The sequence below is a fragment of the Palaemon carinicauda genome, chromosome 16, assembly GCF_036898095.1.
Source record: "Palaemon carinicauda isolate YSFRI2023 chromosome 16, ASM3689809v2, whole genome shotgun sequence".
NCBI lineage: Eukaryota > Metazoa > Arthropoda > Malacostraca > Decapoda > Palaemonidae > Palaemon > Palaemon carinicauda.
In genome coordinates this window covers 29,412,358-29,427,357 of record NC_090740.1, presented here as the reverse complement: position 1 = coordinate 29,427,357, position 15,000 = coordinate 29,412,358, and the positions used below count along the sequence as shown (strand labels likewise).

The following is a 15,000-nucleotide window of genomic DNA, read 5'->3' as shown; positions in this document are numbered from 1 at the left end:
TAAGGGCTCCAACAGGGAGAAATAGAAATAGCCCAGTGAGGAAGGGAAAGGAATAAACTATAAGAAAAGTGATTAACAATTAATATAAAATCCATTAAGAACAGTAACAACATCAAAATCGATATTTCATACGTAAACTATAAAAAGATGTTTATATCAGCCTATTCAACATAAAAACATTCGCTACACGCTAGAACTTTTGAAGTTCCTATGATTCAACTACCTGATTAAGAAGATCATTTCACCACTTGGTCACAGCTGGAATAAAACTTCTCAAATACTGTGTAGCATTAAGCTTCATGATGGAGAAGGCATGAATACTAGAATTAAAGTATACCTAGTATTACGAACAGGATGCTACTGTCTGGGAAGATCTCAACGCAAAGGATGGTCAGAATTATGAAAAATCTTATGCAACATTCAAAACGAACTAACTGAACAACAGTGACAGAGATTAATGTCTAGATCAGCAATAAGAAGTTTAATTGAACATAAGTTCCTGTCCAACTAAAAAATGAGATTAGGCAGCTGAAGACCAGACAGTAGAAAAATGCTCGAAACAAGGAATAATGAAAGAATTAAAGAACTTCTGAATAGATTGATCGCCGAAATTTTTAGAAGACTTTCTCAGTGAGCTCTTTTTTGTGCAATTGAGGAAGAGACACACCGAATGTTTCAAAAAAGTTAATTTGCTATCAAGAATCTCACCTATAATTTCAAAAGAGTCATACAGATTTAAAGAAACATTGTCAATGTTGAGATCCGGATATTGAGGAGCCACTATCCTTTCAACTTCATACTTCATAATTTCACCACGCAGTATTTTCTCTGGGCCTTTACTAAAGGATTCAGAAACCTCAGATCTACATTCAGATGGAATTGATGCAAAGAGAGTAGCATCATTCACATATGCAACGAGCTTCTTTTCTATTCCAAACAACATGTGATGTGTGTATTGTATGATAAATAATAGTCAAAGAACACTCCCGAAAAAAAAAAAAAAATTCGCCCATGTGAAGCAAGCTTAATACCACAACGAATATTCAAATTCACTTCGTTTTCTTTTTTGGGCTGAATATCAATGGGAAAGATAAAGAAAGCTAAAAGAAAATTTAATTAAATATATGAAATAGTCGAAGAAAAAAAAAGTATATATATTACGTAAAATATTTCATAATAATAAAAATGGATGAAATTATAAAAAAATTACAGAGTAAAAAAATATAAAAGAAAAGATTAACAATATTCAAGACTCCAAGAACCGAAAACATTATTAGACTGTATTACTAAAAAGATAGATTTATAAGTAGCGAAATAACGGGTATATCTATATAGTAAAATGATAACGCAAACACGGATTAGTCACTGAAACAATTCTCATTTTCCCAAGGTCAACCTCTTGCCCTTTTTCACATAACCTCACTGCATAAGGCTAAGGATGATACCCTCAAGAGAGTATAAAAGCATCAAACGGCGAAACTGAAGACACGGTTCCAGTGTTTCCTTCCCCAAAGAAAGAACTCTTCCACATAATGGTAAGGATTATTGGTAGCCATTAAATTTCCATGTGGCTTAAAGTCTTCCGTAGCTTCAATCTTTAATCATAACAAATGTGGTCCTCATAATGTGTGGACTGCTTATGTTTATTTCTTCTATTTATTATGAGAATAAATGAAAAAATCTTTTTAAAGAAATTTGATAAATGATTAAAAAATCACAAAAAACAACAAAGAATGTTATAAATATTAAACACAATTCATTGTAGTTGATTTTAACTTAACTCCACAACAGTAGAAAAAACTAATACTTTTATTATCATGACTCAGATAGGTCAATTAGTTATCGTTTTACATTCAAATATTCTTAGTTAACTTTACTCTAGATTGATTTTGATACTAATTTCTGGTTTCAATTTGAGGAATAGATTTAAAAGCCAATTATAATCCCAAACATTATGAGAAAAAAAAAAACCACATAAAATAACAAGAAAATAACGAATATGATATTGATTGCAAAGGATTGAATATCTAGTCAATTTAAAGAAGAAATCATCCAAATATTTTTTCTGACTGACATGAATTCCTAATGCTCTTATGATTACAAAAATGATTAAACTACTTTATTACCTTTGCAGAAACTATTGTTGATCACCGCCTTAGCCACAGTCGTGGCCCTGTGCCACGCAGGTGGTAGTAAAGGTGGATTAGGCGGAGGTGGATTTGGAGGAGGTGGTGGATTTGGAGGAGGATCTTTTGGTAGTGGTCATGGAGGAGGCATTGGAGGTGGATCCCTCGGTGGCCGCTCATATGGAAGCCGTGGTTCTGGAGGAGGTTCCTTTGGAGGTGGACTCGGAGGAGGATCCTTTGGAGGTGGACAAGGAGGAGGATCCTTTGGAGGTGGACACGGAGGAGGATCCTTTGGAGGTGGACAAGGTGGAGGATCCTTTGGAGGTGGATCTTTTGGAGGCGGTAAAGGAGGATCCTTTGGAGGTGGCTCTGTTGGTGGTGGACATGGCGGAGGATTTGGAGGAGGTCATGGTGGTTCCTTGGGAGGAGGTAGATTCTCTGGTGGTCGTCGATATGGATAATAGATTTTCCAAAATATATAATAACTATTAAAATTATAAAAAAAAATAAAAGTCATTCTATTCAATATATAAAATTCTGTTTGTTTCAAATAATACTTTTTTATAAACTGATTCAATCTATTCTTTAAATCAAGTTAAAGTACATGTTTTGGTTAGTAAGTGATTATCCTGAGTCCTTGGATAAAAGAAAAGAGAATTCGAGCAAATATAGCATGTAACAGTTTTAAATAAAGATTTTAAATTGCTTTTCTTTTTTTCTGAACAAAGGAAATATTTAAATATTCAGGTTTCTCATAGCATTCCATACTTAAGTAAAATTGGCAGAAAACAAATATTTTTTTCATAAAATTTAAGAAAACTCTATCGTATGAAATCTGGACACTTTATTCATGAAGTATATATTTGGGAAATCAATGCCTACCTAAGAATATCTTCTGAGATGTACTCTAATGAATTTTTTACCATAAGCATATTTAAGTTTTACCTAAATACCCTTCTATTCCATATGTATGTATATATATATATATATATATATATATATATATATATATGTGTGTGTGTGTGTGTGTGTGTGTATAAATAGATATACATGTATATATATATATATATATATATATATATATATATATATATATATATATATATATATATATATATATATATACATATACTGTATATATAGATGGATATATATATATATATATATATATACATATACTGTATATATAGATGGATATATATATATATATATATATATATATATATATATATATATATAAAGAGAGAGAGAGAGAGAGAGAGAGAGAGAGAGAGAGAGAGAGAGAGAGAGAGAGAGAGTTACATGTTAGAATATCCTCTACTTTACAGTAGTTTTCTCTCGTATCCATGTTGCTCTTTCTCTGTCTCTTCATGTTATCCACATCATTATTCTGGTAGGACAATCTGATTTGATATTCATCTCCTTTTCTTTTCAAAAGCTCTCCTTCATATTCCTATCCTTCTCGTGTCCAGGGGAAACACTTACTGTCTGTCTTAAATACGTATATTCATTAACAATCTGTAGAGGTTCGTCCATAACCCTTATTTCCTGTCACTGCATTTTCATTGACCATTTTAGTAGTTTTACTCGTATCGATCTTCAGTCCTACATTTCTGCATTCCTTATTCAAATCTTCTATCATCTTTTGTAAGTCCTCCCATGATTTCCTAAAACCAACTGTCATCTGTAAAATTTAAGTTGTTAAGGTGTTCCTCATCAATATTAATTCCTACATTTTCCTATTCTAAATTCTTTAGTCCTTCTTCCAGGCTTGCTTTGAAAAATTTAGGTGAGATGAAGTCTTCCTGCCCAACTTCTTACTCAATCGGAATTTTCTCACTATATTTATATAGGTTTTGGATTGCTGTACTTCCCGTATGAATAAATTTGAAAACAGAAATACGCTAAGTTTGATACACTAAGTTTGTAAAAATTAATGGCAAAGAAAATGCAATATATCTCATAAGATGTGGGTGTTTGAAAAGAGCCTCCAATATCTTTAGGTCCGAACTATACCCCACAGTGGCTATAATGGAGAACTTCTTGCCTTTTGATATTACTCACTTTGCAAATGATCAATCATGTCTCAGTGGGATTATAGTAGGAAAACGGTTTTTAAAATGATACTCTTACATTTATACAAAACATATTTAATAATCGGAAGTTAATTCCTGCAAAGTTAAGGAGTACTGAGAGGCCCAAGATATAAGCTTCGTCCACTACTGATTAAGCTGGAAAATAATTCTAAAACTATGATTATCCTTTTCTGGACTATATGTAACAGCAGATATATATATATATATATATATATATATATATATATATATATATATATATATATATATATATATATATATATATATATATATATTTATTTATTTATATATATAAATTTATATATATAGAGAGAGATATAGATATATATATATATATATATATATATATATATATATATATAAATATATATATATATATATATATATATATAAATATATATATATATATATATATATATATATATATATATTTATATATATATATATATATATATATATATATATATATATATATATATATATATATAGGCACCCTTCCCGTCAATAGGCGTAGGAGTAGATGATGATGATTTATATTTAAATATAGATGAATCTTATGTTAGAACACTTGAAGATATCTATATGGGAAGTATAGGGAGAAATTTCCAATTGAGAAAAGTGATAGACTGAGAGACCCTATCTCTCCTAAATTATTCACAGCATGGCTAAAATAGGTTTTTGAAAAATCAGATTAGGAAAATGTTAGAATATATATAAATGGGAATACCTTAATAACTTAAGATTTGCATATGCCATAGTTCTGTTTAGTGAATCATAAGAGGAATTGCTATAGTAAAATGCCACTTTCTCCAAAAGGGAAAGTATTTCATCAGAGGGCCCTACCAGTGTTATCTTATGCATCAAAAACTTGGAGCCTTACTAAAGCCTTAGAACATAAGCTAAATTTAGTTACAACTCAAAGAGAAATGGAAAGAGTAATGATGGGAATAACACTAAGAAACAGAAAAAAAAAGCAACATGGATACGCAAGCAAATTAAAGTAGAGGATATTCTAACATGTAGGAAAAGGATATGGACAGGACACGTAATGAGAATGACAGATAAGAGATAGACAAAAAGAACAACAGAATGGATCCGTAGAAATTGAGAACGAAGCAGGTTAAGGAAAAGAAAACGAGCGAAGAAATCATAAACTGAGAGGAATAGAAGGTCATGTCTGGGGCCTTTGTCCTTCAGTGGACAAGTTATAATATATATATATATATATATATATATATATATATATATGTATGTATATATATACACATATATATGTATATATATATATATATATATATATATATATATATATATATATTATGTGTGTGTGTGTATGTGTGTGTATCCTTTCTAAATGGGAATAACTTAACGTCGTGAAAGGGTTTGCATTGCGTTATGATCAGCAAACCTGTATTAATCAAGGCCATCTATACTAGGTTGGTTTGGTGTAAACAATCAGACGAAAATCTCCCACCATCTCCAATCAACACTGTCCTGTATGGTGATGAAAATTGGCCAAACCCCAACCATGAAGGGACATGTCTGAGGCCTTTATCCTGCAGTGGATTAGAAACAGCTGTATTTGATGATGTCGTTACTGTTGTTGGTGTTGTTTTATCTATCTATATATCTATATATATATATATATATATATATATATATATATATATATATATACTTATTTATATATACTTATGTATATATATATATATATATATATATATATATATATATATATATATATATATACATATATATATATATATATATATATATATATATATATATATATATATATATATATATATATACATATACATATATATTATACTTATGGGTGTTTATGTATTTATAAATATTTACAAATTTTCGTGTTAATATATACACACCTATACATATGCATATCTATACAATCAAGTGTTATGTTATTCTAATGTTTATTCATTGGCCACTTTTCAAATTCATGATGATAGCAAAATTTTTTCTTACTAAAATGAAAGCTGACGGGAAGGGTTCTCAATAATTATACGTACTTATTTGCAGTTCCTTTCCGTATATTAGCTATTCATGTTTTATCATAATTGGTATACAATAAAAGATAACCACAGCTATTAAAAAAATTTCCTTCTGAGTATAAAAGCCAGATTGGGATTCCTTTTTACAAATTAAAATTATGATTATTATTATTATTATTATTATTATTATTATTATTATTATTTTTATTATTATCATTATTATTTTTATCATTATTATTATTATTATTATTATTATTATTATTACTTTCTAAGCAACAACCCTAGTAGGAAAAGCAGAATGCTATAAGCCTAAGGGCTCCAACAGGAAAAAATAGCCCAGCGAGGAAAGGAAATAAGGAAATACTACAAGAGAATTTAAGAAAAGTAATAACATGAAAATAAATCTTTCATATATAAACCATACAAACTTGAAAATAACAAGGGGATAAAAACTTCAAAAAAACAAGAGGAAGAGATGTAAGATAGAATAGTGTGAGAGAGTGTATTTAACAAAAGACTATCTCAAATATAATCCTGGGAAGTTAAACCCTCTTGAATCATAAGAAGAAGTTCGATATATTTTCTAAATAAAAAAAAAAAATCTGCAATGGTTAAGTCATTCTTTAATTATACGAGATATGTGAATAGATAATAAACTCCTTAGTAGAGAATAAAAGTCGAAGATTAAAAACTGGTACATTTTACACACGGAATGGAGTAATAAAATTAAATTCTTCAGCTGTGATTATTTATTAACTATTCTGCAATTTACAAAACTTATTATCCATATCGCCGGCCACCGGAGAATCCACCTCCAATGGAACCACCATTGCCTCCAAATCCTCCTCCATGTCCACCACCAAAAGAGCCACCTCCAAAGGAGCCTCCGTTACCACCTCCAAATCCTGCTCCGTGTCCACCACCAAAAGAGCCACCTCCAAAGGATCCTCCTTTACCGCCTCCAAAGGATCCACCTCCGATGGATCCTCCTCTGTGTCCACCTCCAAAGGATCCTCCTCCGTGTCCACCTCCAAAGGATCCTCCTCCAATACCACGGCTTCCATATGAACGGCCACCGAGGGATCCACCTCCAATGCCGGCTCCATGACCGCCACCGAAAGATCCACCTCCAAGTCCACCTCCACCTCCAAATCCACCTCCTCCTCCAAATCCACCTCCACCGAATCCGCCTTTATTACCACCTGCATGGCACAGGGCCACGACTGTGGCTAAGGCGGTGATCAGCAATAGTTTCTGCAAAGGAAATAAAATTGTTTAATTATTTTCTGCCATCATGAAAACTTTCTGAATTGATTTAACTCGGAAAGAAAAGGAAAAATAACTTAATGATTGTTTTTTTAAATGGGTTGGATACTCCAGCCCATGGCATCAATAACATGAATGTTATTTTCTTGTTATCTTGTGTTATTTTTTTTAAATTACGAGTTTTTTTATTCGATTTGGTGTTTCAATCTTTTCCTTGTGGCATATTATCACCACACATTCATATCAAAACTCGCCTGGAAGTGAGAAAATTCTAAAATAAAAGAATAATTGTCGTTTTCTCAGAGTTACAATAATAGAAGCATTAGTTTTTTACTGTTGCAGAGGTAAAACCAACTACAAAGATATAAATAAATCGATTTCTAATATTTTGTTAATATTTGAAACTTTCTTGAGTAATATGTTAATAAAAATATTCACCAAATTTCTTTTAAAAATCTAAAAATCTTTTTCCTTCATATTTGTATTATAAATAAGTAAAAATCTCCTTCTACGCAGTCCACACATTATGGGGACCACACTTGTAATGACTGAGAGGTGAACTTCAGAAGCTATAAAAGAGTTAAAGCCTTGTAGAGATATAAAAGGCTGTCAATAATCCTTACCATTATGTGGAAGAGTTCTTTCTTTGGGGAAGGAAACACTGGAACTGTGTCTTCAGCTTCGCCGTGTATTGCTTTTATACTATCCTGAGGAAATCTCCCTTGGACTTAATCAGGAAGGTCCTGCAAACGTTAGGCAAAAGGTTGACCTCGGGGGGAAATTTTTTTTTTCAGTGACTTATCCGTGTTGGCGTTATGGTTCTTCCCATTTATTTATTCTCTCTCTCTCTCTCTCTCTCTCTCTCTCTCTCTCTCTCTCTCTCTCTCTCTCTCTCTCTCTCTCTCTCTCTCTCTCTCTCTCTCTCTCTCTACATACATACATACCGTAGCAATATATATATATATATATATATATATATATATATATATATATATATATATATATATATATATATATATATATATATATATATATATATATATATATATATACAATTTATATAGATATATATATATATATATATATATATACAGTTTATATAGATATATATATATATATATATATATATATATATATATATATATATATGTGTGTGTGTGTGTGTGTGTGTGTGTTGGAAAAGCTGGATACTATAGGCCTAAGGGCTCCAACAGGGAGAAATAGCCCAGTGAGGAAGGGAAAGGAATAAACTATAAGAAAAGTGATTAACAATTAATATAAAATCCATTAAGAACAGTAACAACATCAAAATCGATATTTCATACGTAAACTATAAAAAGATGTTTATATCAGCCTATTCAACATAAAAACATTCGCTACACGCTAGAACTTTTGAAGTTCCTATGATTCAATTACCTGATTAAGAAGATCATTCCACAACATGGTCACAGCTGGAATTAAACTTTTCAAATACTGTGTAGCATTAAGCTTTATGATGGAGAAGTCATGACTACTAGAATTAAAGTATACTTAGTATTACGAAGAGGATGCTACTGTCTGGGAAGATCTCAACGCAAAGGATGGTCAGAATTATGAAAAATCTTCTGCAACATTCAAAACGAACTAACTGAACAACGGTGACAAAGATTAATATCTAAATCAGCAATAAGAAATTAAATAGAACATAAGTTCCTGTCCAACTAATTAAAATGAGATTAGGCAGCTGAAGACCAGACAGTAGAAAAAATGCTTAAAACAGGAATAATGAAAGAATTAAAGAACTTCAGAATAGATTTATCGCCGAAATGTTTTGGAAGACTTTTTCAATAGGCTATTTTTGTGCAATTGAGGAAGAGACACACCGAATGTTTCAAAAAAGTTAATTTGCTATCAAGAATCTCACCTATAATTTCAAAAGAGTCATACAGATTTAAAGAAACATTATCAATGTTGAGATCCGGATATTGAGGAGCCACTATCCTTTCAACTTCATACTTCATAATTTCACCACGCAGTATTTTTTCTGGGCCTCTACTAAAGGATTCAGAAACCTCAAATCTACATTCAGGAGATGGAATTGATGCAAAGAGAGTAGCATCATTCACATATGCAACGAGCTTCTTTTCTATTCCAAACAACATGTGATGTGTGTATAGTATGATAAATAATAGTCAAAGAACACTCCCGAAAAAGGAAAAAAAATTCGCCCATGTGAAGCAAGTTTAATACCACAACGAATACTCAAATTCACTTCGTTTTCTTCTTGGGGCTCAATATCAACGGGAAAGATAAAGAAGGCTAAAAGAAAATTTAATTAAATATATGAAATAGTCGAAGAACAAAAAAAAAAAATATGTATTATGTAAAATATTTCATGATAATAAAAATGGATGAGATAATAAAAAAAAATCACAGAGTAAAAAAATATAAAAGAAAAGATTAACAATATTCAAGACTCCAAGAACCGAAAACATTATTAGACGGTATTACTAAAAAGATAGATTTATATGTAGTGAAATAACGGGTATATTTAAATAGTAAAATGATAACGCAAACACGGATTAGTCACTGAAACAATTCTCATTTTCCCAAGGTCAACCTCTTGCCCTATTTCACATAACCTCACTGCATAAGGCCAAGGATGATACCCTCAAGAGAGTATAAAAGCATCAAACGGCGAAGCTGAAGACAGTTCCAGTGTTTCCTTCCCCAAAGAAAGAACTCTTCCACATAATGGTAAGGATTATTGGTAGCCATTAAATTTCCATGTGGCTTAAAGTCTTCCGTAGCTTCAATCTTTAATCATAACAAATGTGGTCCGCATAATGAGTGAATTGCTTATAAGTTTTGTCTTCTGTTTATTATGAGAATAAATGAAAAAATCTTTTAAAGAAATTTGATAAATGCCTTTAAAAATATCACAAAAAACAACAAAGAATGTTATAAATATCAAACACAATTCTTTGTAGTTGACTTTAACTTAACTCCATAACAGTAGAAAAAAACAAATACTTTTATTATCATGACCCAGATAGGTCAATTAGTTGTCGTTTTACATTAAAATATTCTTAGTTAACTTTACTCGAGATTGATTTTGATGCTAATTTCTGGTTTCAATTTGAGGAATAGATGTAAAAGCCAATTATAATCTAAAACATTATGAGAAAAAAAATCACATAAAATAACAAAAAAAAATAACGAATATGATATTGATTGCAAAGGATTGAATGTCTAGTCAATTTAAAGAAGAAATCACCCAAATATTTTTTCTGACTGACAAGAATTCCTAATGCTCTTATGATTACAAAAATTATTAAACTACTTTATTTCCTTTGCAGAAACTATTGTTGATCACCGCCTTAGCCACAGTCGTGGCCCTGTGCCATGCAGGTGGTAGTAAAGGCGGATTCGGTGGAGGTGGATTTGGAGGAGGAGGTGGATTTGGAGGAGGATCTATTGGTGGCGGTCATGGAGGAGGCATTGGAGGGGGATCCCTCGGTGGCCGCTCATATGGAAGCCGTGGTTTTGGAGGAGGATCCTTTGGAGGTGGACAAGGAGGAGGATCCTTTGGAGGCGGACAAGGAGGAGGATCCTTTGGAGGTGGACAAGGAGGAGGATCCTTTGGAGGTGGACACGGAGGAGGATCCTTCGGAGGTGGATCTTTTGGAGGCGGTAAAGGAGGATCCTTTGGAGGTGGCTCACTTGGCGGAGGATTTGGAGGAGGTCATGGTGGTTCCTTGGGAGGAGGTGGATTCTCCGGTGGTCGTCGTTACGGATAATAGATTTTTTCAAATTGCACAATAGCTATTGAAAATGATAAAACACACAAAAAAAAAAATCATTCTATTCAATGTATAAAATCTTGTTTGTTTCAAATTATACTTTTTTATAATCTGATTCAATCTATTCTTTAAATCAAGTTAAATTACATGTTTTGGTTAGTAAGTGAGTACCCTGACTCCTTGGGTAAAAAAAAAATATGAGCAAATATAGCATGTAACAGTTTGAAATGAAAAAATTAAAATTACTTTTCTTTTTTTTTCTGACCAAAGGAAATATCTAAATCTTCATGTTTCTCACAGCATTGAATACTGAAGTAGAATTTTCAGAAAACGAATATTTTTTTCATAAAATTTAAGAAAACTCTATCTTATGAAATCTGAAGACTTTATTCCTGAAGTATGTATTTGGGAAATAAAAGACTATCAGAATATCTTCTGATGTGCACTCTAATGAATTTTTTACCATAAGCATGTTTAAGTTTTACCAAAATACCTTTTGATTCCATATATATATAAATATATATATATATATATATATATATATATATATATATATATATATATATATATATATATATATGTATATTATATATATATATATATATATATATATATATATATATATATATATCAATGTAATGATAATGCATTGATAAACCCATAGCCCATGGGATCATAGGAGAGTTGGAGTGTGAACAAAAGCCATAACAGGATGCGCAAGTAAGACCAAGCTAAATCATTGCATAGGTAACATTTATTTTGTGTATTGTCAACATGTCACAAGCATCCCATGAGAAACAGTTGACCTTTTGATCTCTACGTCGGAACCAGATGGCTTCCGATTATAATCTAATGTGATCATATTTGTAATAAATGCTGAGATAACTAATGTCACGTTATCAACGCAAACCTATGTTAAAGCAGTTCTATTTATCTTTTCATACGGAAAAGTCTTCTGACCAAACCATCCATACTCCAGTGATGGAGTTAACAATAAATATGTTTAAAGTTAATTTACCTTTGACTTATTTCAAGAAGTAACCTACAACTCTAAATAATTCTATATCACATTGAAGAGATATGAGACAGAACAACGAATGTGTGCGTATAACATTCTCACACCAACAATTGGTGGCAGCGGTTACATCTTTAACAACTTGAGAATACAACTATAACAACCAGAGATTACGACTGTAATAATTAGTGGTTACAACAGTAATGAATCTACAATTACGACGAAGTATCTACGTGTACCGAAGTAATGAACTCATCGAATATCAACTATAAATCATATATAAACTGAGGAACTGGATCTTCAATCAACATACATCATTAAAACATCTTAAGAAGACGAAGGAATATCCTTCAAGGTTAGTGCGTCACACTGTCCACATCATTAGGTCACGAGTCAGAGCTTCTGCCTCGTCAGTCTTATTTTGCAAGTCGTATGATAGTATTTCTGCTACGCATAGTGTTGGTGCAATCGAACTCTCTGTATTAAAAGGAAAATGTTGTTTATGCATTTCGTTTAATGAAGCAGCAAACGCTCTTTAAGCTAGTGACGTCATTCTCTGGGAGTAAAATAGCTTGCATATTTAATTCTATAATTATATTGCTTGCTGTAATAAAAACGTCTTCTGTTCTCTCTACTATAGTGCCATATTTAAAATCTATATTTTTAGTTTTAGGGCTCTTCCCACACGAAAAAAATGTCTGAGCGAACAATATCACTCCTAACAATAAAAACTTCATTTTGGAAACCTGCAATGAGAAAAATATAGGTAATTACTCTTGCATTAAGAAGAAAAAAAATGTTTACATACAAATATTATACAAGTTTCATAGATACAAAAATTTTCCTCACTTCCTTCTCTCTTATTTTAATTTCTTATGTGAGCCAATGGTACAATTCTCTCATCAGTGGGTTGGGATACATTTTAAACTCTAAATCTATTGGCCGTTAATGTTTCCAAAATGTTAAATGGGCCTTCAAACTTAGGTGTCAGTTTGTAATTGAGTCCTTTACGTACATTTACCTGTATGTATACATTATCACCCACGGTATATGTTTTAGTTGGCTTCGCTATTTTATCATGATTCCTTTTCATTATAATTTGTGATTCTTCTCAATTCTTTCGAAGGATATCATATCAACTTATGCTTGCATTTAAAACTTCCTTTAAAGGATTTGATAAATTAGTTGTAAGCTTTAATACATGGAAAGGCGTTCTAGCTGGGGTACCATACAATGCCTCGTGCGGCGACATTTTAATAGATACATGACATGAGTGATTCAGAGTACTTAGTACCGCAGGTATTGCAATATCGCAGTTGGGGTCTGATCCCCCTAGTGTAACTCTTGATATGTTTGAAACCTTCCTATTCGCTCTTTCCATTAGCCCATTCGACTCTGGGTGATAGATCATGGTATTGATTTTCTTTATGCTAAGGAATTCACACAATGAGTTAAGGAAATGATTATTGAATTCTCCAATCGAGTCTGAGATTATCATGTGTAGAATTCCATGTTTACAAATGTAGGACTCGTAAAACTTCCTAGCGCATTCGATCGCGGTTTTAGTTTTAAGCGCTATCAGTTCTGTATATCCAGTCACACTCCTAGGAAACATATTTTTAACGTAATTTTAAGTTCAAATACTTGAAGGTAGCTGTCCGAGCTAATGTAATGATAATACATTGATAAACCCATAACCCAAAGGATCATAGGAGAGTTGGAGTGTGAACAACAGCCATAACAGGATGCGAAAGTAAGACCAAGCTAAATCATTGCATAGGTAACATTTACTTTGTGTATTGTCAACATGTCACAAGCATCCCATGAGAAACAGTTGACCTTTTGATCTCTACGTCGGAACCAGATGGCTTCCGATTATAATCTAATGTGATCATATTTGTAATAAATGCTGAGATAACTAATGTCACGTTATCAACGCAAACCTATGTTAAAGCAGTTCTATTTATCTTTTCATACGGAAAAGTCTTCTGACCAAACCATCCATACTCCAGTGATGGAGTTAACAATAAATATGTTTAAAGTTAATTTACCTTTGACTTATTTCAAGAAGTAACCTACAACTCTAAATAATTCTATATCACATTGAAGAGATGAGACAGAACAACGAATTTGTGCGTATAACATTCTCACACCAACATATACACATATATGTATATTAGTATATATATATATATATATATATATATATATATGTGTGTGTGTGTGTGTGTGTGTATTTATGTGTGTGTTTGTATATATACATATATATATATATATATATATATATGTATATATATATATGTATATATATATATATATATATATAAATATCTGTGTGTATGTATATATAGATAGATAGATAGACATATGGATATATATATATAGAGAGAGAGAGAGAGAGAGAGAGAGAGAGAGAGAGAGAGAGAGAGAGAGAGAGAGAGAGAGAGAGAGAGAGAGTTACATGTTAGAATATCCTATACTTTAGTTTGCACTCGTATCCATGTTGCTCTTTCATTGTTTCTTCATATCATTCACATTATTATTCTGGTAGGACAATCCGATTTGATACTTTTCGAGTTTTCTTTATCAAAAGTTCTCCATATTCCTATTCTTCTCGTGTCCTGGGGAAACACTTACTGTCTGTCTTGAATACGCTTATTCATTAACAATCTCTAGAGGTTCGTTCATAACCCTTATTAG

At 31.6% G+C, this 15,000-nt stretch overlaps 3 protein-coding genes across 3 annotated transcripts in view; 2 read left to right on the top strand and 1 right to left on the bottom strand.

Moving 5' to 3' along the window:
• The window catches only part of LOC137655194 (uncharacterized), a 3,171-nt gene extending 575 nt beyond the window's left edge, over positions 1-2,596 (top strand). The window contains exon 2 of the mRNA XM_068389077.1: positions 2,135-2,596. Within this exon, the coding sequence (XP_068245178.1) occupies positions 2,135-2,587 (453 nt within the window). The 3' untranslated portion in view covers positions 2,588-2,596. The remainder of the gene's footprint in view (positions 1-2,134) is intronic.
• Positions 2,597-7,017: 4,421 nt separating this feature from the next.
• Positions 7,018-7,636, bottom strand: LOC137655193 (uncharacterized). Its single transcript, XM_068389076.1, has 3 exons — positions 7,613-7,636; positions 7,440-7,491; positions 7,018-7,376 (listed from the first exon to the last, which is right to left on the bottom strand). Exons 1-3 carry the CDS (start codon positions 7,634-7,636, stop codon positions 7,018-7,020), a joined length of 435 nt encoding a protein of 144 aa, XP_068245177.1.
• A 393-nt stretch (positions 7,637-8,029) lies between these two features.
• On the top strand, positions 8,030-11,358 carry LOC137655192 (keratin, type I cytoskeletal 10-like). Its single transcript, XM_068389075.1, has 3 exons — positions 8,030-8,058; positions 8,140-8,254; positions 10,842-11,358. Exons 1-3 carry the CDS (start codon positions 8,030-8,032, stop codon positions 11,280-11,282), a joined length of 585 nt encoding a protein of 194 aa, XP_068245176.1. The 3' UTR covers positions 11,283-11,358.
• Positions 11,359-15,000: the final 3,642 nt, after the last annotated feature.